Here is a 22,253-nt window from a genome sequence, read left to right on the forward strand (position 1 = left end):
GAACAGGACCGATCAGGTCATTTTTTAATCTTTATTAGAAATAATTATTTCCCAAATCTAAACTCAACTTTGAATTAAAAAAAAACAAAACACAAATGGTGGAAGTCATTTGAACTCAATGTGATAAATCTCTCAGCTGAATTCTCGAAACAAGTCATGTCAAGAATATACTTTATTATTTATAAAAGGTGAAAAAATGTAATAAGCAATAACCTTATGGAACACTGTAAAGAATCCAGCCCTAAATTATTATATTCCCTCATAAGCATAAGCAATTTAGGTAATATAAATAAGTGTACCTTTTACTCCTATAGTGTTACACCAATGAGGAAACAGTAACTTGTCTAAGGATACATTGGTGAATTCTTTATTAATTCAAAACATTTTTAAAAAGTGTGATGCATGTGTATTTTACAATAATATCCATAGGTTTCCACAATAATAATCAAATGAAAACAGCTGTAGTTTGATTTACTTAGAAAACTCAAAAAGAAAAGGTTGAAACTTTTGAATTTTCTTACATTATTGTCATGCTCAAATTCTATTATTACATGTTGAAGATTCTAGCATTTTCAGGAAGTCTATTATTTGTACATAGGTAAAATGATAAAATAAATTCAAAGACGGGGGGAATAAAAACCCAAAACAACTTAAATTGGAGGAAAATAATCTGGATTATCTGTTCAATTTATAAGTACCTACATTATTCTGACATTGCAAAATAACCAAGTATGGTGTCTCAAGCTGCATTCATGCATTCAAAACTTCTTCATGGTCCACTAATATTAGTGAAGTACAAAATGTGGATATAAATTATTAAGTACAGTGAACATGGTAGTAAAAAATTGCACACATTCGATATGATAAATTTTACAGAACCAAGCACACGGAAATTTTTTTTTTATATTTAGCAAACATCCTAAAACCATATACAAGAAACTGTATGACAAATCGGTTAAAGCAAAGGGGGAAAAATCAAGTCGTTTACAATGTTTCAATAATCAGTGTTCATTATTCAACTGAGGGCAATACAGAAAAACACTCAGCAAAATGATTATTAATTTAAATTACCTCTTCTGAAGATTAAACTAAAATCTTTACTACCCAAAGATGTAGAGGATAAGGTGAAGGTAGTTCAAGGGAAAAAAAATCACTTTCACCTCCATTAAGTGAATGTTCAAGCTAACAGTTTCAGAGTTTCATTTTTCCATTTCACTTTCCAGTTTATAATAATTTCTTCATAGTATTTAATGGAACCTAATAGCAGTGCTGAAAAATCTGCTCAGAATTTTTTTTAAGCTCAGCGTTAACATCCAGTGAAATTACCTCTAACATAACTTATTAAATAATGTATTGCTCTGTGGCAGTGAAACCTAACAAACACTACCTCAACTGAATGATCAAGGTCAATATGAACAGTGATAAGTCTTGATGATAGTAATATGGCATTTTACTTCTGTGGTCTTGCAAAAACTGGTAACACCTGTCTAATCATGGGAAAAACATCAACAAATTCCAGTTAAGGGACATTTTACAAAGTACTAGACCAGTACTCTTCACTACTGTCAACAACAAAAAATGTTTGAGCTTAGAGGAATTTAAGGAGACATGATAAGTAAATGGGTATATTGAATGAGATCTTGGAACAGAAAGAAGATATTAGGTAAAAGCTAAGGAAATCTGAATAAGTGTGACTTAATGCATCAATATTTCATGAGGTATGACAAATGTCTCAATAGATGTGCAGTATATAGAACTTCTCTGTGCTATCTTTGCAACTTTTCAGTGACTCTAAAACTATTCTAAAATAAAAGGTTTAATGAAAAATTTTATGAACACAACCATTTTTTTAATTTTCATATTTTCATGGTAAAATTAGTTACAAAATCATACTAGAATGCTTTCTATTCCAATGACAGTACCCATGTTTTCTAATGGCCCATCTCTCATAACTTAGTTTTTAGCTTTACTTCCACATATTTATTTGGTGAATTATTTGATGTTTATATTCTTCCTGTCCTTGGGAATACTGTTTTTTCCCTTTGGAAATAAAATTTTCAAATGATTTATCTTATTTAAGCATTTATTTTAAGCATACAATTTATACACATACACACATCTATATACATATATCTGTGTATGTGTATCATTGAAAGAAACCTACTTCTTGATTGTAGATTCAGTGTGATGTTCATGAACTGAAAACTGAGCGTGAATCATATTATTGAACAAAGCAGGAACAAATTCATATAATCTTCCATCTTAAAATCAACTTGGTTGCATTTTTATCTTTGTGATTTTTTTTTTTAATGTCTACTTATTTTTGAGAGAGAGAGAGAGTGCGAGCAAGGGAGGGGCAGAGAGAGGAGACACAGAATCTGAAGCAGGCTCCAGGCTCTGAGCTGTCAGCACACAGCCCCGAAGCGGGCTTAAATTCATGAATCACAAGATCATGACTTGAGCCAAAGTCAGACGCTTAACTGACTAAGCCACCCAGGCGCCCAGGTTGGTTTTTTGTGGGTTTTTTTAGATGAATAATTAAATCAGATTTTAAAGTATGGTTTCAAAAGAATATGGGAAAAGTGCATTACAGTGGCATCTAATTCATAACATTCTTGAAACAGGAATAATTATTGAGCTGGAGAACACTGATAAAATAATAATGTTATATGTAACACTTCATTCTTTCCATGTTTACATTATTTAATTCTCATGCCTACCCTGTAAATAAAGTATTCTGTTTCTCATTTGAAGATGAGGGAACAGGCTCAGAGAGGTTCAATAGAATATTTGCCCAAAGTCATATGACACAGACATGTCACTTGAAATCAAATTTAAAATTAAAGTCTGGCATTTGGGAACAAAAAGATCAATCTGTGCACGATCGTGTGTTGCAAGGATACTATTAAGAATGTTACAGGGAGATGAGAAGTCAAGTTTTTGGTTATCAGTTTTATTGATAAATATTTGCAGTTGTAGCAAGTGAGGAATAACTAAAATTTCTACAGATTAAATACTGTTTTCTCAGAAGAATAAGCATTTTATATTGGTCAGAAATTTAAAAAGAATTGAAAAGAGCATGCAAATATAAATGCTTAATATTATTTTGAAAATTATGGTCATAAGCTGTCAATATAAACACACAGACAAGAAAATATCTTTACTACCTTTCAAAATAATTTGCCAATGTATCCAGTGCAAAGTTTTTAAAATTAATGTTTGATAGGGTTATATATAGTCATTTTAAGATCTAAGAAACTGTAGGTGGCTTTTGAAAGAGTTCTTATTTTCCTATTTCTGATCGTATTTAAAATTTCTTTCTTGTATATTTATTCCTCAAAGCATCCGATATGTTGTATTTTTTGCAAATATAATTTGTCACAGTTATGATATGACATTTTTTCAATATGTTAAAAGTGTATAGAAACAAATGGGTATGTTCAAAATTAAGAATTGGGTTTTATTTTAAATCAGCTTAATGGGGTGAAAATGTATTTTTGCCCCTAATATATAAATATTATTTACCTATTTCTATAGTCCTTTTGCAAAACTGAACTATCAGGTGAATATATGATATACATTTCATTCTGTAAGTAAGAACCTAGGCAGCATTAAAGGATACTAATAAACACCCATGCACCATGACCAAATATCAGAACTGGTCATCCTATGTACATATTTTAAGATTAAAAAAAAAAAAGAAGACCATATTATGGTCTTGATTTTTGCGCTCCATAACGTTGGTATCAAAATTGTGTTTTGCTATTGTTCATATGCCAGTGCACCCATTGTGCTTAGAGCTGCCCTCTAACTCTGTTGGGGCATCTTTATTACCTTTGGGTAACATAATAACAATTATCCAGAGTAAAGAAGAAGCGTCATCTGGCCATTATTAGTGTGATCTATGTTACAAGATCCATCTCTGAAGAAGTCTGGCTCTCCAATTTAGTTACATGTATTTATATATGATCTATATCCTCTACTTTTCTTTCCATTATAGACACATCTGAATTTAGGCACTACAGAAAGAGCATTAAGCTCTTTCTGTGTGCATTAGCAGATTTTAACAGTACACAAAGATGTCCTGACGATCTGAAACACAAAGTGTACCTTCTAAAGTGCTAATTTTTCCCCTGGGAAGAATATATTCACTAGGAAAAATCAAATTCTACCATAACAAATATTGTGCTCTTGGAATGGTAGCATAGACACCAGTTGGGGGATTTTTGTTTATTATAGCTCTGTATTTAAAACAGAAGGAGTTATACCATATTTTAAAAATTGGTAGAGTTGCAAATATACATACTCTTAGATAGAAACTTTGAACGATTTGAAATTAAATGACAAACCCTCCCCCCTCCATAGGAATTTAGCGCAGAAATGCTCACATAACATGGTTACCAATATCCAATGTGTAAATCTCGTCTAGAATCATTCTCAATGCAACTTCCTAATCAGGTTTCAAAAGGATACACTAACTTCAAAGTCTGTATTCTACAAATGCCCAGGTTAGAGATTAGGACTCTTTAGAAGGGTCCTTATCTTTTACATTTGGTAAAATATTAAAGGTATTGTCAAACAGACAATTCATCTAATAGTCCAAAGTATCTTATAAAGATAACTTATGACTAGCAGGTCACCATCATATATAGTAACAACAAGAATATAAAGTCTACATTTAAAAAGATTGACGCATGCTGTGTATCATAGTATATTACATATTTTCTAGTCATGTGCACCAATTTATTGTGCCTCAAACATAGCAACAAGTATGATATTACAACATATATGTGTATACATCATAGAAGCATAATAAACTCAATTCTAATCAAGAAAAAATTAAATAATTTAGGAACAATAGAACTTCACAATAGAAGTGATGATTCTTTTAGGTTTTTCTTCACTCTTTTGGAAAAAATAGGACTTTTTGTAAACATCTTCATAGCTATCTTTCTTTAACATATTACTGAAAACTATTCAAATAGTAAATATCTACTGACATTGATAAAGTATGTCTTAACACACTAACACTTTCAGACAAAAACAGGCATTTGTTAAAAGAAATGATTATTATAAATATTTCCTATCCTGTATTTTAACTACATTTTCATAAATAATGTATTTAAAAGTGCTGAATATGATAGGATAGTCAGCAACGCCAGTGTAAACAGAACATTTTGTTTTCTACTCTGCAAACTTTTTTTTAACCCCATTTTGTCAAACACTGCAACAGTTAAAATATTTGCATAGGGAATAGATAATAGCCCTTTTAACCATATCTCCTGAATTCTATATAAATTAGAAAATCAAATTCACTTAAAAAAACAATTCTTGAAATGTTTTAAGTTTATGGAAAAAGAAACTTACGATGCCAGCTTTTCAAGTAAAATAAAATTTAAAAAGAAAACCCCAAACTTGTTTATTTTAAAAATGTTTAATAAATTAAAAAATGAGAGGTAGTTAAAAAATGGCAAAGAAAACCTATAATTTTAATATCATCCTTAATATAAGGCCCAGTATTCTCAGTGGATATAAATATTTTTAAAACTTTCATGTTAGGTTACTCAATATTATATTTATTAAGTTTAAGATTAAAAAAATAGCCTCCAGGGGATATTAATATTCAAATGTAACACCTTGATATAAATATGACACTGACTTTTTGTGTGTGTGCATGATAGGATACTGTTTTCTTGAATGTCAAAAGTATATGCCAATGTCAGGCAAGTATTTTGTCTTAAAGATTTAGTGGTACTTATCAAAAATAATATGGCAGCTAGAAGATTTGAGCACTGTCCTGCCTTTCAATTATGGATGAGTATTAATAGTTTGGTTTTAACATTTTTAAAATAAGTCATTCTGAAGATACTATGAAAACAGTTAAGGTCTGAAGTAGAGAATTATCTTCTGCGTAACCCTTACAAAACTTTTCTCAGTTAAAAACCTAGCTTTTCATTAGACTTTGCTTTCAAGGAAAATATGCCACAGGACAGATGCTACTCATCAAAATATTTTATGATGCTACATGTAGGCATTCCTTTATTAAATCTTTTTTTTATATTCCAAAACTAAGTTATCGAGCTTAGTATTTTTTTTCTTGCTGAAGTACATACTTTACACAACCATTTTAGAACTGGAGAGCCAGTCTTTAATAAATTAATTACAGTATCGGACATCTGATATATACATAGATTAATTGTGTTCTATTACAATTAAAAACAATTATCACTCTGATTTGTCATTGAGATAGAATATCTTCAAATTGTTTTGTGCTTTTTTCTCTTTTCTTCTTATTATTTGTTGTTTGTTGGGTTTTTTTAAATTTTTGTTTTGTTTTGTTTTGTTTACATAGCAAACTATTCTGTAAAGAAAATGCCACAGTTTTGGCAGTGAACAACCAGAGGAATCCCCCATCAGGATTTCCCAACAAACATAGATAAATAGCTCTTTTTCCAAGTACAGAAATATCGGCTTCAAAATGAGTGTACTGAACACAGTATAGAGCATGTTTAATACCATTGTTACAACTAAAAAATTGGCTTTTTCTGTCTTAGATTATATTTAAAAATGCAAACCACAGCCAATTTTTTGGCAATTATTTCTATAAGACCATATTGCACAAAAGTCCTTAAACACGGATATAAGTTATGCCATTGGATTAAATATTACAACAACTACGTGGCAAATGAAGCAGCTCTACTTTGTACATGCAGCCTCGGGGGATACACTAGGAGACTGTTCACAGGACTACAAATACAGTTTGCTTGCAAGTAGAATGAGTGTTGAAGAAAACAAACAATTTGGCAATTCATTGTCTTATGTGGTATTTTCTCCAAACTTAACCATGGATAACCTTGATAAAAATGGAGACAAAGACCATATGGTTGTATTTTCACAGTAGCCTGAGGAATGCTAAACTGTAGTTCTCCAGGAACTCAGCTTCTGGTGTTAGTGAACTACTTTTATTTCCCATCCCAGCCCTCCAAAATGATTTTTTTTTAATGAAAATTAAGATTCAGAAGTAGAACTGGCAGTACTTTCAACAAATGACTTATAAATTTGAGAGTTCAAAAACCTTGGAAAAGAATCTCTGTGCATTAAGGTATATATCTGAAGTTGGGCATCTTCATACATGTGAGGATTAGGATCCAACAGATTTCTATTGATCACCTCTCTAACTCGAGAATCGAGACTGACCTAAAAAGAAATAAGAGCAGATACATTAAATAAAAATTTTTTTTCAAAAGATCTCAATTAAGTAAATACAGGTGTGTGACATTTCAGAGAAACTTCAAAGAGTTAAATCTAACTACCTAAAATCTTGAGGTTACCTTCTCAAAGGCTACATCGCCTCGCATACTTTTCTTCAAAAGTTGAACTAAAACAAACAAAAAAACAACTTGTCTTTAAACCAGAAATTTAGTTCACAGATATCTTGGCTTACTTGGATTTATCTTTTCTATGCATTTCACTCGGGTTTTTTTGGCCATTTCTATTCATTGTTGAGGCCCTGGAGAATTCCCGAGCCAGAACAAGGATTTATCTCCTACTATGTGACTGCCAGGGGTAACTCTCTTGATGGGACAAGGTAAAAATCTGGCAGAGAGTAGTTCTCTGGCAAATATTAGCATGTATATCAAGTGCTGATTCCTGATCGTATTACATCCCAACAAGTCCTACTGTGGCAAAGTAAGAAACCCGGAATGTGGAAGGCTGTAGTGGAGCAAAACTACAGCAAGTATTCTTCATGTCTTAGTGCACCTGGCAAGGCACAAGGAACTATATAGTCCTTATGTAGAAATACATCTGAAGATCTCTTTACTAAAGATTAAGTAGAACAACTGCTTGAAATAGAGTCTTTAAAAGGAGAAATACAAGTAGGAATTCGGAATACCCATACAAGTAATCAGTACAGCATTGTTTTTGAAGTGTAAATAAATTAAATTCTGCAAATGATAGTTGTTGTGGTTGTTGTTGTTATTTTTCCTCACTATATGCTGATCCTGTCTGTTGGAGCTGGTAGGATGTGCTGGAAAGGGAACTGAGGACAAATAAATGGCAATAAGGGCATGTTTCGGGAATAGAAGTAAACTCTGCTCTGAAATAACATTAGCAAAATCTGAGAGGCAAATCATCACAGACTTGTCCTGATTGGTTTCCTCAGTCCTCATAGTTGTACACGGACTAGAACATTGTGATCCATATTACTTGTCTCATGACAAGTCTATACAAACCTTTTATACTGATATTTAAATGTTTTGTCCTAAGCATTTTGCAAAAGACTTTTTGGTCAGGCTTCTTTTCCCACCCACTCTTGGGATTAAGCCTGCGGTCTGAGACAGTCCTGGTGACTGAAGTAACTCATATTTCCATCTGGTGTCCTCAGATTCTTGAGCTCTATGGCCCATGTGAAATTGGGTTGATTGATACACCCCAAAAATGGTTGCTATGGGAGGATTTGTCAGGAAATGGTGATCCGGTATAATTTCGGTGGCATTACAGAAAAAAATTAGACCTCTCTTGGCTGAACTATATTTATTGTCTTAAAGGAATTCTTAAAAAAAATGTTCTGGAAATGGATCATTTAGGTTTTATTCTCTGTGTTATTGCCTTCTAAGGTTATCATCAAGTACATAGTAATAAAAAATAGATTTTTTTTCTAAGCTTTTGTTTAAAAATATTGTTGGTCTTTCTACTCAATAGGAATATGTTGACACTATTTAAACTGATCTTATACTGAAAAGTGGTGTCATGGCAAGGTGAAATCTTAACCAAATACACTCAACTGGTTTTGTAAATGTTTCTGCTCTTCCTTTCAAACTTAAGAACTTTTTGTTTCAATGGAGAGGGAAATATTAGTGATAAAGAAGATCAGTTATTTCTTAAATAACAACATAATTAAATATAGTTTGATTGCAGCTGGAAACATTAATCTTAAGACAGAGAAATAAAATACCTTGAATTATTAAAGGTCTTAAGTTTTCGTTGCATAGTTTTATTTTTTTGCAAACTGAAAACAGTAGTGAAAGATCATAGAGAAAGTAGTACCATACATTCAACATTTAGTAATCGGTAACAAAAACTCATTTGCTATTTCTATTTAAAAAATAAAATATTTACCTTGATATGTGCTTGTTTGGAAAGGTTGTCAGTCAAAAGAGGTGTAGAGAGGTCAAATAACAAGGATAGACCCCACGGGTATAACAATCTATAGTTTCATCTGGTGGCATCTTTGTGCTTCAGATTGTGGAACATCTATAATACAAGTTAGTGGAGGTGGATCCCAGCATGGGCCCGAGCCATAGTCACCCTAGGATTCAGGCACAACTGGATGGCTCGTGATCCCATCTACTCTGGGGTCCAAAGTCTAAGGGATTGAGGAGTTTCCTGTAAAGAACTCAACCTAAGGGAAGAGAAAGTTGAGTAGCACAAGACAAGAGCTACCCGAAGGCGATGGGAAGTCTTTTGTTACTCAGTCCTCACAGACTCACGTGTAGGTAGGGGAAGGAAGGGTGCAGTGCAGCAGTAATGGAGTTAAAAAGAACTACTCCTGTGGCTGGGGCACAAGACGGCACCTATGGACTTGGCGACATTCAACCAGCAGTTTTAGCTGGAAACACTGGCAGTGTTGAGAGGTGGCAACTGCAGTTACAGAGGTTAGGTAACTTGGTGATAGGCCTGGGGGAACTTGGAGGCATTCGCTCACACTGGGAGCAGGAGACAGGAAGAGGAAAAGCAAGTGGCTGGCAAACAGAAAAATGTCTTCTGGCAACTCCACAAATCAGTTGGGAGGAAAATGCCATGAGAGCTACAGGTTCAACAAGAGTGTGGAGGTAAAGCGGAGAGAGTTAAGACAGAAATCTTGCTAGTGTGGTCTGGGAAAACCTGGACCCAACTCAGTGATATATATATACCTGCTTAATCTTGCCAGATTTCCTACCCAGTGGAGGAGAGCATCGAGGCAGGTGAATATTGCCAGAAGATTGCATAGTAACTTTTGACCCTGCCTTTCCGTTCCAGACATCAAGATGCAATGGAAATTTTGACTCTGTGGAAGTTTTGGGCAGAATAATACTGAAAATGATGAATTTTCACTGAAGTCTTTTTCCCTTGCGGAGACCCCGCTTATATCAATCAGGTTAATTCCTTGAACAGTTTTTTAGATATCATGATTAAGTTTTTTCCTCCATTTTTCCCCCATTTTATTTTTAATTTTACCAAAGCTGCTTTATTTAGGATACTTTTCTAAGTATAATTCTGACTTTTTTCTTTTTACCTTATAAATTCCTATTAAATTTTACCAGTGATAGCTTCTGCTACTGGAAATGTTCTTTTTAATTTTAACTAAATTTGGTTTTTTCATATCAAATTTTATAAAGAATATCTGTTTTCCCATCAGTTTTAATAAATTAAAACCATGTGTACTTTTAGTCATATTATTTTGTGTTGACTGTTTCTACTGAAAATGGTTATAAGTTGCAAATAAGACTACTGGAATTTTGTTCTTGGAACAAAGATCATTGGTAGGATACAGTGCAAAAACCATATTCCTGGTAGGACCCAAATGATGGGGAAGTTATCTTGCTTTTCTGGGGGAAAATTCAGGCATATGGTAATGGTTACTGTTTCTCATTCTGTCTCAAATTCTCTAGCTGGGTTTATAGAAATCTACAGTAGTGTCATGAAGAAAATACTAAGCAATGGGACTACTAGTCAGCATATTACAGTTGAAAGGGCAACACCTTTGGGATCAGAAGACCTTTGGGATCAGATAGATATAGTTCTGATGCCCTACAACAGTTGTTGCTCTCTTTGAGAGTCCATTTCTTTTGCTGTAAGATGGCACCCTCTGTCCTAGGAGCTAAAGGATTCTTGTGAGACTCATTCAATTATGTATGTGAGACCATTTTGTCAATAACAAAATGTAAGCCCAATGTAAAGTGATATTAGTAATAATAATAATGGACCATATCATGACACTTTTTTGATCAGTGTCTTCAGACTTTGTATCAACTTGAATTTTACCTACTCAGAGTGACCTTACCTTACAACCCCTATTCTAAACTATACTATTGACCTCCACACCCATCATAATGTTTATTACAGTTTTTAGTTACTTGGTTTTGACATGATTTGTCTGTCTGTCTTCCTAAAATGTAAGCTCCATATATAGGACAGGCCAATGTTTTCCTCATTCACTAACATATTCCCAACATCTAGCCCAGTAGCTGGCTCATAGGGAAAAGTTAAATATGTTCTGAATGATAATATTCATGCCCAAAGAAATGAATCTAGGAAAATACAAAATGAGTCCTGTTTAGAAAAACTAATTCACTGAAAAGTTCTAAATTCACATAATTTGGCTTGAAGAGGCATATACCTGCACACAGAGAATCCACATATCTATCACATGTGCATCATTTTTAGATAATTTAGGAATTTAAATAGGTTTACTGCTGTTTTTCTCTCAGAGAGCAACTGGAAATTCAGGATGAAATCAGAAGCAGCAAATAACCCCTACCACTAGTCAGATGCCCGTGGGAGAGAGCCAGAAAGTCAGAGATTTAGCCAGTTTCTGAACTTTTTCTATGCCATTTTTCTACAAAATGAGGAAGATGAGGTCAGAGAGCACTGAAGTGAGTTGCTTAGTGTCACAAGGATGATAAGTAGTAGCAGACCTGGATTACGGCCCAGGTTAAAGATAATGCCATCACTAAAGAGATTTGTAAAAAACTGGTGGCACATAGTTTTCTTCAATTCAGATGTCTTACATATGTTAACGATTTATAGTTATGTATTCATTCAATAGCTCAATGCTGTTTATGGTAGGTAATAGCTTTAAAATAGACTTTTAAAAAAAGATTTTATTTTTTGAGTAACCTCTACACCCAATATGGGGCTCAAACTCATAACCTCGAGATCAAGAGTTGCAGGTGTATCTACCAACTGAGCAAGCCAGGCACCCCAAATAGACTTTTTATTAAAGTTGTTTATTTTGCTGGGTTTGTCTTTTTGATGTTTAATAAATATAAGCTGCTATAAGTATCTGCAATCTGCAGCAAGGTTTATAGTAAATTCTTCCTTACTGCTCCCACTTATTTTTTCTTTGAGAACATCACATTAAAAATTTACTGTTGAAAAATGCTATTTACTCATTTTTTTTAATTTAAAATTTAGCCCTTTCCCCCTTGAGATGTATGCTATACCAAGAAATGGGAGTTAAATTGTCTCCTGATTGCAAACATCTACTTAAAACATAATGCTAAAATCATTAAAAATGCACAAAAATGTAATTTTTATTAAAATAAAAAATGTAATTTCAAGCACACTGGCTTAAGAAAAAAATATATATATATATATCCTCCCCCCCCAAGAATGTAGATTTCTCTACATTTAACAAAGAGGAGCATGATAACTCAATCAAATTAAGGTTAAATGAGAGTCTAGTGAAGAAAAATGAGTTTCTAGTTAAGAATCGAATCCTAACAATTTTTAGTTATTTAGTCATTATTTTATAAATGATTCAAATATTCATGTTTTTAAGAATATTTTGAGGGGTGCTTGGGTGTAGCTCAGTCGGTTAAGCATCCGATTCAATTTTTGCTCAGGACATGATCTCGCGTGCCATTCGTGGGATCGAGCCCAGCATTGAGCTCTGCGCTGACAGCATGGAGCCTGCTTGGGATTCTGTCTCCTCTGCTCCCTTCCCCCCTCACATGTGATGTCTCTCTCGCTCTCAAAATAAATAAAAAACATAGTTTGAATAAGTACAAACAGTTACAGAATTCCAGAGGTGGAACAGCCTGGTTATCTAGCCCCCAAATGGGAAATAGATCCCAACTCCAATTGGTCAATTATGGCTGCTTTGAATATTGTGTTGAGGGGATTCTCAGGTTGAATCTGGCTTTAACAGTAAGAACCAGGATCGATTAGCCGTGTCATTTGGTGGAGAGAATGAAGTAGTGGTGTAAGAGCTTCCCAGCTGTCATTCTGGATTTGGTTTACTATTCTCTGTGTCCCTTTTTATCTTTATTTTTGTAAACAAATCAACTGATTAATGAATCATTGAAGTGAACTAATTTATCCCAGGCCGCACAATTAGGATGAAGCAGAGTCAGAACCAGAATCCCATGCACTTGAATGAGGAGTTCAGTGTTCTTACTGCTATATAGTCAGGGCTCCCTTGATGTGGCATGATTTCTCCAGGGTTGGAAAACAAAACTCAAAGGGTGATAGCTCAGTATCATCAGTTATTAATGTATTGTGGCTGATTAGAGATTGAGAAGTTTTTGCACAGAAAGGTCAGTGAGACATAATAGTTTAGAAATGGCTCTGCAGTAGCTAGAAAGTGCACGTCATGTAAGTGTATCAGTGACTCAGGTCATGGTTCAAGAATAAATATATCTATACCTTGGCTTGAAATATAACCTTTAAACAATTATCTTTTATAACTGCAAATACCTACTTTTGGTTTGTTTTTGCTGCTAAACAATGATCAAGTGTAATTATTATGTCGAGAGAAGAACAGTCTCTTGGCTAAACGAGGTACTGCACACTCTCCAATAATTTAGATCCTGTGTCAAGAGTCATTTAGAAGTCAACACATAAGTACCAAAATGATAAAAATTTGAATTTCGCTTCTGCCTTTCTGTGTAGTGTTTAGGGGATATTCAAGAGTAGGTAATGGCCCAAATATAGATAGACAAAGGAGAAAAAAATACATGGCTGTTATACTAAATATTAGTCCATGTAATTTAGGAAAATTATCTTGATCAGGAAATAATATTTTAATGACTTTTGTGAAACTCATATTTAAAATGAAGATATTAGGGTAAAACAAAATTCCATTATTTTTGAAAAAAGAATGAAAACTGAATAGTTTATATGTGAGTAATCAACAACTAAGATAGCTTTAAACTATAGCCCAAAGAAGAATTGATTTTGTGAAAATTGTGTATTTTACAAAACTCCATTAATCAGTGACATCTGAAAATCAGGACTGTGAAGACAATGGGCAAGTGTTTCCTATAAAAATTAAAAGCTAGCCAACAGAGACTGTAAAGTAAAGGAATTACATGTACTTAATAACTGAGAATATTTTTTTCTACCAACATTATTTTAACATAGAACACCATCGGGGGCGCCTGGGTGGCTCAGTCGGTTGAGCGTCTGACTTCGGCTCAGGTCATGATCTCACGGCTCGTGAGTTCGAGCCCCATGTCGGGCTCTGTGCTGACAGCTCGGAGCCTGGAGCCTGCTTTGGATTCTGTGTCTCCCTCTCTCTCTGCCCCTCCCCTGCTCGTGCTCTGTCTCTCTCTCTCTCAAAAATGAATAAATATTCAAAAAAATTTTAAACAAAAAATAGAACACCATCATAGATAGTGCAAAGAATGAACCAGATAATCAAGACATTTAGCATTTTCAGATGATACATATTATATATTTTGGGGAAAGAAATGGGCTAGATAATCTTCCTAAACACTAATTACAGGCAAGAGAAGCACATTTTCAGGCACAATTGGATCCTTTGATATATCTGCCATGTAATGCAATATTAAAATAAAAATGAGAATGAAATTAATATGCTAATAAAATCCACATAGAACTGGTTAGATGCTGAGGTTCTAGATAGACCAGAAACCTGAAGAATGTACTTCTGGGATATAGAAGTATAATGGTGTTAGAACCACAATGTGGCATCAGTAATAAATGTATTGAGGGTACAAAAAAAATTCTTGCCACCTTGTTTCTCTGAATACTTTTTCTATGTTGATGCAGGAAATAAAGAAAAAAAGTAGGAAAATCTTTGTGTATCCAATTCCAGGTTCCTCATTTTGTAGAGACAATACTATTGGAGTAGTCTGGAATACCAATGGCAATTATAACCTAACTAACAAATTTTTAAAAACTGACCTAGGTATATACCTCATTAGAAGTGAAATGGTTTATATAGCACTCCAAACATAGAGATTATAAAGTAGACACTGATTCATTTTATAGATTTCAAGGTGAGGAGTGGAAGGCAGGTGGGGGCCACATCCCAGGTTGGGTGAGGCATCGATAAGCACAATTTCTAGGGGACTCTATAAATGTCTGTGTGCACAGGAGAGGAGTGTGGAGCAGAAGGTACCAGGTCAGGATGTTTAAATGCACAGAGACAGAAAAGACAGAAGGTGGTGTGGAGAAAGGAAGGCCTTCTGGGAACCTCTCAATTCAAATGCGCACCTCGGAAGTCTGTCACCCCATACTCCTGAGGCCTGGCTACACTACTAACCCGTCCCTCATCAATCCCTCCCTGCTTTAAACTCTGGAAGCTGGAACATTTCTCAGGAACAAATTGATTTTTTACAGAGTTAACGGAAAAGTGTTCATTTGGTTGCCTGAAATGTCACCTCTATTAGGTACATTTTGGCAATGGCAAAACTAGGATAACCAGAATAAGTAAAAGAATTGCTATTACCATCTCTCCCCAAAGAATATTAAAGGGTCATAAAGGCCCATTCTTCAATTCTGCAACAATTCTATCATAAACATCAACAAACATGGCAGCTTTTGTTTTGTTTTGTTTTTACAGCTCCTATTACAGAAGTCTTCAAACTAGTATGTGTGTGGAAAGCTTGTTAAAAGTCCAGATTCCTGGGCTCTATATCCAAAAATTCAGATTCAGTGGTCCTGGGTAGGCCTCGAGTATTTGCTTTTCAAACAAATGCTCCAGGTGATTCTCATACAGGAGATCTGGGGACCACACTTTGAGAAAGACTTCCCCACAGTAAACTCTTCTTTTCCACTTTAGCATAAGTCACTGTATAAAGCAAATTGTGTCTAACAGGCTTCCTAATGTTAGTTCTGAAAAGCAAGTAGCCTACCACACGATTCAGCCAGAGATAAATGATCAAAGCATAGAGGGGAAACCTAGTCTTCAAACCTATTCAGGTAGATTCTCAGAGTGGAATCTAAATTATGTGTCCAGGGAAGCCTTGGAGCCTGTCCACACCCCATGCATCACCCAACTTGGACAGAGGTCCCCTCGGGTTCATCCTTGGTTTTAGGAAGCCCACATCAATTATTTTCCGGATGTTTACCTCTTTTGGTGATAGTATAGAAATGTAATCTTCATATATCATTCTGGCCTTTTCTTCAATTACTTTTTTGTTCTGCTCTTTCTTTAAGTCTTCACACGCAAGCCAGAAAAGTAGGTTCTCTTCGCTGTATTCTGTTCGGAGAAACTCTCTGAAAAGGTTTCTTCCTGCTGGGGCCTTCATCATCTTGTCAAAATTTTGAGACCAGGACAACACTTCATCTGAAGTGGGGTTTTGGCTGCAAAGACAGAATTGGGTTTGACTGAAGAATGCTTAGCCTAGGAAGATAGAAATTACTTTTCACTTGCTGCCATCTAGTGCTCATTTCCCATCAGTTCGGCCTGGTCTGGGAATCACCCTCCAGGACTAGGCTAGTTATTTCTGGGTATTAAGAAAAATTCATTTAGGCACAAGTGTGTGTTAGGGAGCTAAGCATTCAAATAGCAAGGGGCAACACACACTATGCACATTATCATCATAAATTCCTAAGGAAGCCTGGAAGTGTTCAAATCTTAATGCATTCCAAATTGATAAAGACAGCCTATGTGTTACTTTGAAGGGCAAGTTGAATTTTTTGTTTGCATCTGATACAGATTTTAATTTCAAAGCCATAGGTATAGTTTCTCTTTTCCTTTCTGGTAGCTATTTTTCATTTGTCACTAAATCTATAAATCCAAATCTATCACTAAATCACGATATATAAGAATATATCGTGTGCACTAGTCACACATTTTCCTAAGCTTTAATAGTTACTCTATGAAATGTTATGAATGAATTATTACCATGAATGGAGTTATTAGAGTTAAAAAGGACAGGCCTTTATAATGACACTGAGGGCTTTCTAGATATTTATATTCAAGTTTTCAGTGGCCGTGTTCATTCAGAAACCACCACTTATCACTCCTTTGGTATACATCAAAGAAATGGAAAGAAGCAGCTTGGGAGATTCTTATGGTTAACTTGATCCTGATCTTGCTTTCTTATCCATTGGTTTATTTAAGAATTTTCTAACCTCATAAAGTTAGAAATAGAACTACCCTAAGATCCAGCAATTGCACTACTAGGTATTTACCCAAAGAATACAAAAATACTAATTCAAAGGGATACATGCACCCTGATATTTATAGCAGGATTATCTACAATGGCCAAGTTATGGAAACAACCCAACTGTCCATCGCCTGAAGAGTGGGTAAGGAAGATGTGGTATACATATATATAATGGAATATGACTCAGCCATAAAAAGGATGAAATCTTGCCATTCTGCAATGACATGGACAGAGCTAGAGAGTATTATGCTAAGTGAAATAAGTCAGAGAAATATAAAAACGATATAATTCAACTCATAATATGGAATTTAAGAAACAAAACAAATGAGAAAATGGGGGGGGGGAGAGACAGGCAAACTAAGACACAGACTCTTAACTATGGAGAACGAATTGATGGTTACCAGAAGGAAGGTGGGTGGCGGGGGGATGGCTTAAGTAGGTGGTGGGATTAAGGAATGCACTAATCATGATGGGCATTATACTGTATACCTGAAACTAATATTACACTATATGTTAACCAACTGGAATTTAAATAAAAACTTTAAGAAAAAAAAGAAAAAAAAAAAGAATTTTCCAACCTGAAATAATTTGGTCAGAGAAGTACCTGTATTTTATTTTTTCTTATTTTTTTCTGATCAAGTATTTTAAGTAGATTTGCTACTATTCCAAAATGTCTGAACTTCCTCTTTTATTTAAAAGAAATTTAAAGGTGGGGGCGCGCCTGGGTGGCTCAGTTGGTTGGGCATCTGACTTCGGCTCAGGCCATGATCTCACAGTTCCTGGGTTTGAGCCCTGCGTCAGGCTCTGTGCTGACAGCTCAGAGCCTGGAGTCTGCTTTGGATTCTGTGTCTCCTTCTCTCTCTCTCTGACCCTCCTCCACTCATGCTCTGTGTCTCTCTCTCTCTCAAGAATAAATAAACATTAAAAAAATTTTTTTTTAATTTAAAGGTGTTAAAATTACCATGGAGCATCAACATTAAAATTTTCTAAGAAGCAGAAAAAGAAAGCACCTATAATTATATGACTAATCTGCTTAGATTTTAATTTTATTCTGTAGATACTGCAATGAGAAGTTGATTCTCATTTTGGAGAAAATACTTGGTTAGAGTCTGTTCTGATGGAAATGGGACCAGGGACTAACTGGGTGCCCTTTCTGACCAACTTAGGTAGTTACATATGTTTTTGTGTCTGTTTTAGACTCTTCCCTGATAGACAGAAAAACTTAGAAAAAATATCCGTAGAAAAGGCAGGTAAAGAATTAGGGCCAACGGGGGCTATTGCACGTTAATAATCATTACTTTTTGAAAGAGAAAGATAAACTGAGGCAGTGTGTTCACTGATAGCGTAACACTGATAATAGAAAAACCTGATTAAAAGCAATTACCATCACAAAATAAGATCTCCCAGGCTGAGATGGTGTGCATTCCACAAAACCATCTGGAGGAGTACCAGGACTCAAGAGCTCACACCTCAGCACTGAGTAGATGTGAACAGTGTACCAAAACAAAACACAATTACCAGGTGAACCCCACTCACCTTTCCTCTAGGACCTGGATGCTCTCCATTTTGGTGGTATGTGTGGGTCTTCCTGCATTTTCTCCTCTTTCTTCATTCCTAACAGTGAGGCTGCAAGGTAGTATAACACTTTAGTGTGTCTAGGGAAAACCAGTTAGTTAAAGAAAAGAAAAACACAATTCCAGGAAAGGATTTTGCAGAAGAATTTCATCCTCAACAATGTGAGAATATATAAAGCACAAGAAGAGTGATACCATTTTGAAATGATGGGTGAGCCTATGTCGATGAATCAAAATGATTTAATAAAATAATGAAGTAAATAATAATCTCAAAAATGGATTCTGTTCTACATTCTGACTTCATCCTTACATAATTTGAATTACTTAACATCTCTAAGGTACTCACGTGATTATATGCTTTAATATTCGATAGATATCATGATGTTACTCTTTGGAGTAACATCATTTTGACTTTTGCTTGGTTCTATTCCTAGTTTGTTTTCCATTTATTTTCCCCCACTGATAGCTAAAAATATAAAATGTTTCAGATTCTAAAACAAAATTTGCTAAAATCACATTGTCATTTTCTGCACCCCGGGTTTTCTGTCTCTGACACTGTCAATCCTCCATCCACTCAAGTTTGAACCACTGGGTTTGTATTTGACTTTGTCTTTGCCCTTTCCTCCCATTTAGTCAATCTTCAATGTCTTGGGAGGGACAGGGCAGTCACTCTGAGGGTTTGGGTCAGAGAGCACTGGGCCTCTGGGTCTCTGGGATGTCAATTTGAAAATATTGCAGGATTGCAGGAGCTAGGATAATCCCATGGGCTTTAGTAACCCAGAACAAGAGGATTCAGATAAACTGCAGCTAAGCAGCACTATAGGGTAGAACACTCAAGGTTCTCGGTGTAGACCAGACATAACAAGGGAGGTTATGGGTGATACTAAGAGGCAGGATGGTTGGGATGACTCAGAGTCCTCGGAAAGTCAACCCACTGAATTAAACTGATCCCTCTGTCTGAAACCCAGGAAGCCTCATGGGAGCCCGTCAGAGAGTAAAAGTTCAGACAACAGGTCTTTCATTTGTTCATACATTTATTCCACGAGGAGTAATGGGAACTATTATTTCCTAGTGCCTATTATGTGCCAGGCACTGTCTTTGTCTCTTTGGTTTTATTGTCCCCATTTTATAGATGAGCAAAGGGAGCCACAGAACTGTCTCCTAGGTTGGCTCAACGTCGGACACTAAATATGTTGTATGGTTGGGATTTGAACCCAATTCCCACACACAACTCTGTAATCCTTATTGAGTACCTATTAAAAACCATGCTCGGGATGCCTGCGTGGCTCAGTTAAGCGTTGGACTCTGACTCAGGTCATGATTAAGCATCCGACTTTGGCTCAGGTCATGGTCTCGCGGTTCGTGAGTTCAAGCCCCACATGGGGCTCTAAGCTAACAGCTCAGAGCCTGGAGCCTGCTTCAGATTCTGTGTCTCCCTCTCTCTCTCCCCCTCCCCCACTTGTGCTCGCTCTTGCTCTCTCTCAAAAATAAACATTTAAAACTTTTTTTTTAAACATGCTTTCTGATAGGCACTGAGGCAATATACTACTTGTGTGAATGCAGAAAAGGGGCACTAAATATGGTTGTGGTGGAAATAAGGAGGTTCGTGGGAGAAGGATTACAACAAACCGTTAGTCTTAATCTGGAAAGTCTGGTAACAGAAGTGGAGACATTGTCTCATTAATTCATTCATTCTGCCTGGGCAAGGGTAAGGAAAGAGAGAATGTTGCAAAGGGCAGAATCTATGGCAAAGGGGCCAATGTGGAACTAACTGAAAGAGACTAGATGGGAAGATCTATTTGGGAAAGCGGACTACCTGGAGAAAAGAGAATGCAGTGGGAATTGCAAAGGATTCTGGGGAGCAGAAACTAGAGCTGATTGTTACTTAAACACACAGCAAACTGACTAGTGCTCCACAGGGAGGAAGCGGTTCCAGGGTGAGAACCCTCAAAGCCTTCAGTGTGGAGCAGCCACGGGGAAAACAGTGAGGTGGGAATCAGAGAGAGCGGCACAGTCATTTAGGTCTCTGCCTGTGGGATCTGTGAATGTGTCTGCAGCTTGAGGTAGCCTAGAACCCTCAGCCCTCCATGTGGCAACATGCGTAGGTCAGGGATGCATTTGAGAGATCCATTAACTTCTCAAAGCATCTTTGAGGAGGAGTGCTTCTCTGGAATTTGACATATTTCTAGTAATTATGGGAAATTGGGTGGGAGGAGGTAGGAATACACTTGACAATATCCTTTGAAATTTCCTGGGAGAAATTCATGATGCCAAATATATAAAATATACAAGATTTTTGTAAATTCTAAAAAGACCGTATTTAAATAGATTAATACTCATTCTGCCAAGCTTTACTGAGCTTATATGTGTATGCGTACACACACCATAAACAGACCAGAAAATGAGCATGCTTTCACTGATTCAATAATAACCCACCTGAGAATGTATTTCTGTTACATTTCCACAGTGTCCCACAGAGTGTGCCACACAAATGCAGCTATACTTCACACAACATCTCAGGGGGAAAAAAAATGTTCTCCATGGTCTCTTTGCTGTAAGAGTAACAAATCTGGAATCTGCATGCATGACTCACAAGTTTCTGAACATGAATTCTGGCTCTTCTATCTGTTTCTGTGATATTTACAAACATCCCAAATGCCACCATATTAGAGTGATCATCCTGAAATATTGGGTTGTTTACATTTTTCATTTCTGCAGATGGTAAAATATGGACACACATTTGTACTAACACTGCTTATAATAGATATTCAATAAGTGCTTAACTGTTCACCGTTTGCTCTGTTTCTTGATCTGATATCAGATACAACACTGCCCTGGAGAAAGAAACTGACATTTAGCAATTGTCAAGTGTCCTTTTAATTGACTTTGCTTTACAACCATTCTTAAAAAGTTGGCTTCAAAGTCCCAATTATCAAGAACCACTGATAATGCCACTTTATGATGAAGAGAAATGGATAAAATGATAAAGGAGCAGGTACTAGACTGTTTACCATCTATGCCTTAGGAATGACTAACGTCTGTCCTGACTTACTTGATCTTGCTCTAAGTAGCATAGTAGAGGGTTTTTTTTTTTTAAGGTGATAAAGGACAGGAAATATTTGCTCTACATCAACATATATACATAGTACATGTGCTTGAGAAAAGCTCTAAAAGTAAATCAAGCCTAACAGTTGTGAGGGGTCATGTGGAGACATGTTTTTTTCACTTTGACAATGTTTGTAACATTCTTTTTTTTTTTTTAATTTTTTTTTTCAACGTTTATTTATTTTTTGGGACAGAGAGAGACAGAGCATGAATGGGGGAGGGGCAGAGAGAGAGGGAGACACAGAATCGGAAACAGGCTCCAGGCTCTGAGCCTTCAGCCCAGAGCCTGACACGGGGCTCGAACTCACGGATCGCGAGATCGTGACCTGGCTGAAGTCGGACGCTTAACCGACTGCGCCACCCAGGCGCCCCAACAATGTTTGTAACATTCTTAACTAACATTTCAGCTTTTTAAACAACTAAAGCCATAAAGATAACAGAATGCATG

At 35.7% G+C, this 22,253-nt stretch overlaps 1 protein-coding gene and 1 long non-coding RNA gene across 2 annotated transcripts in view; one reads left to right on the forward strand and one right to left on the reverse strand.

Annotated features, from left to right (window-relative positions):
* Nucleotides 1-22,253, forward strand: part of LOC122490116 — a 117,938-nt gene that overhangs the window by 23,179 nt on the left and 72,506 nt on the right. The window lies entirely within an intron of this gene.
* RGS17 (regulator of G protein signaling 17) overlaps nucleotides 155-22,253 on the reverse strand; it is a 97,949-nt gene continuing 75,850 nt past the window's right edge. The window contains exons 3-5 of the mRNA XM_043592634.1: nucleotides 18,663-18,752; nucleotides 16,083-16,317; nucleotides 155-7,197 (exon numbers count right to left, since the gene is read on the reverse strand). Coding sequence (XP_043448569.1) covers nucleotides 7,009-7,197; nucleotides 16,083-16,317; nucleotides 18,663-18,752 — 514 coding nt within the window. The 3' untranslated portion in view covers nucleotides 155-7,008. The remainder of the gene's footprint in view (nucleotides 7,198-16,082; nucleotides 16,318-18,662; nucleotides 18,753-22,253) is intronic.

Source organism: Prionailurus bengalensis, chromosome B2, assembly GCF_016509475.1.
Source record: "Prionailurus bengalensis isolate Pbe53 chromosome B2, Fcat_Pben_1.1_paternal_pri, whole genome shotgun sequence".
Lineage (NCBI taxonomy): Eukaryota > Metazoa > Chordata > Mammalia > Carnivora > Felidae > Prionailurus > Prionailurus bengalensis.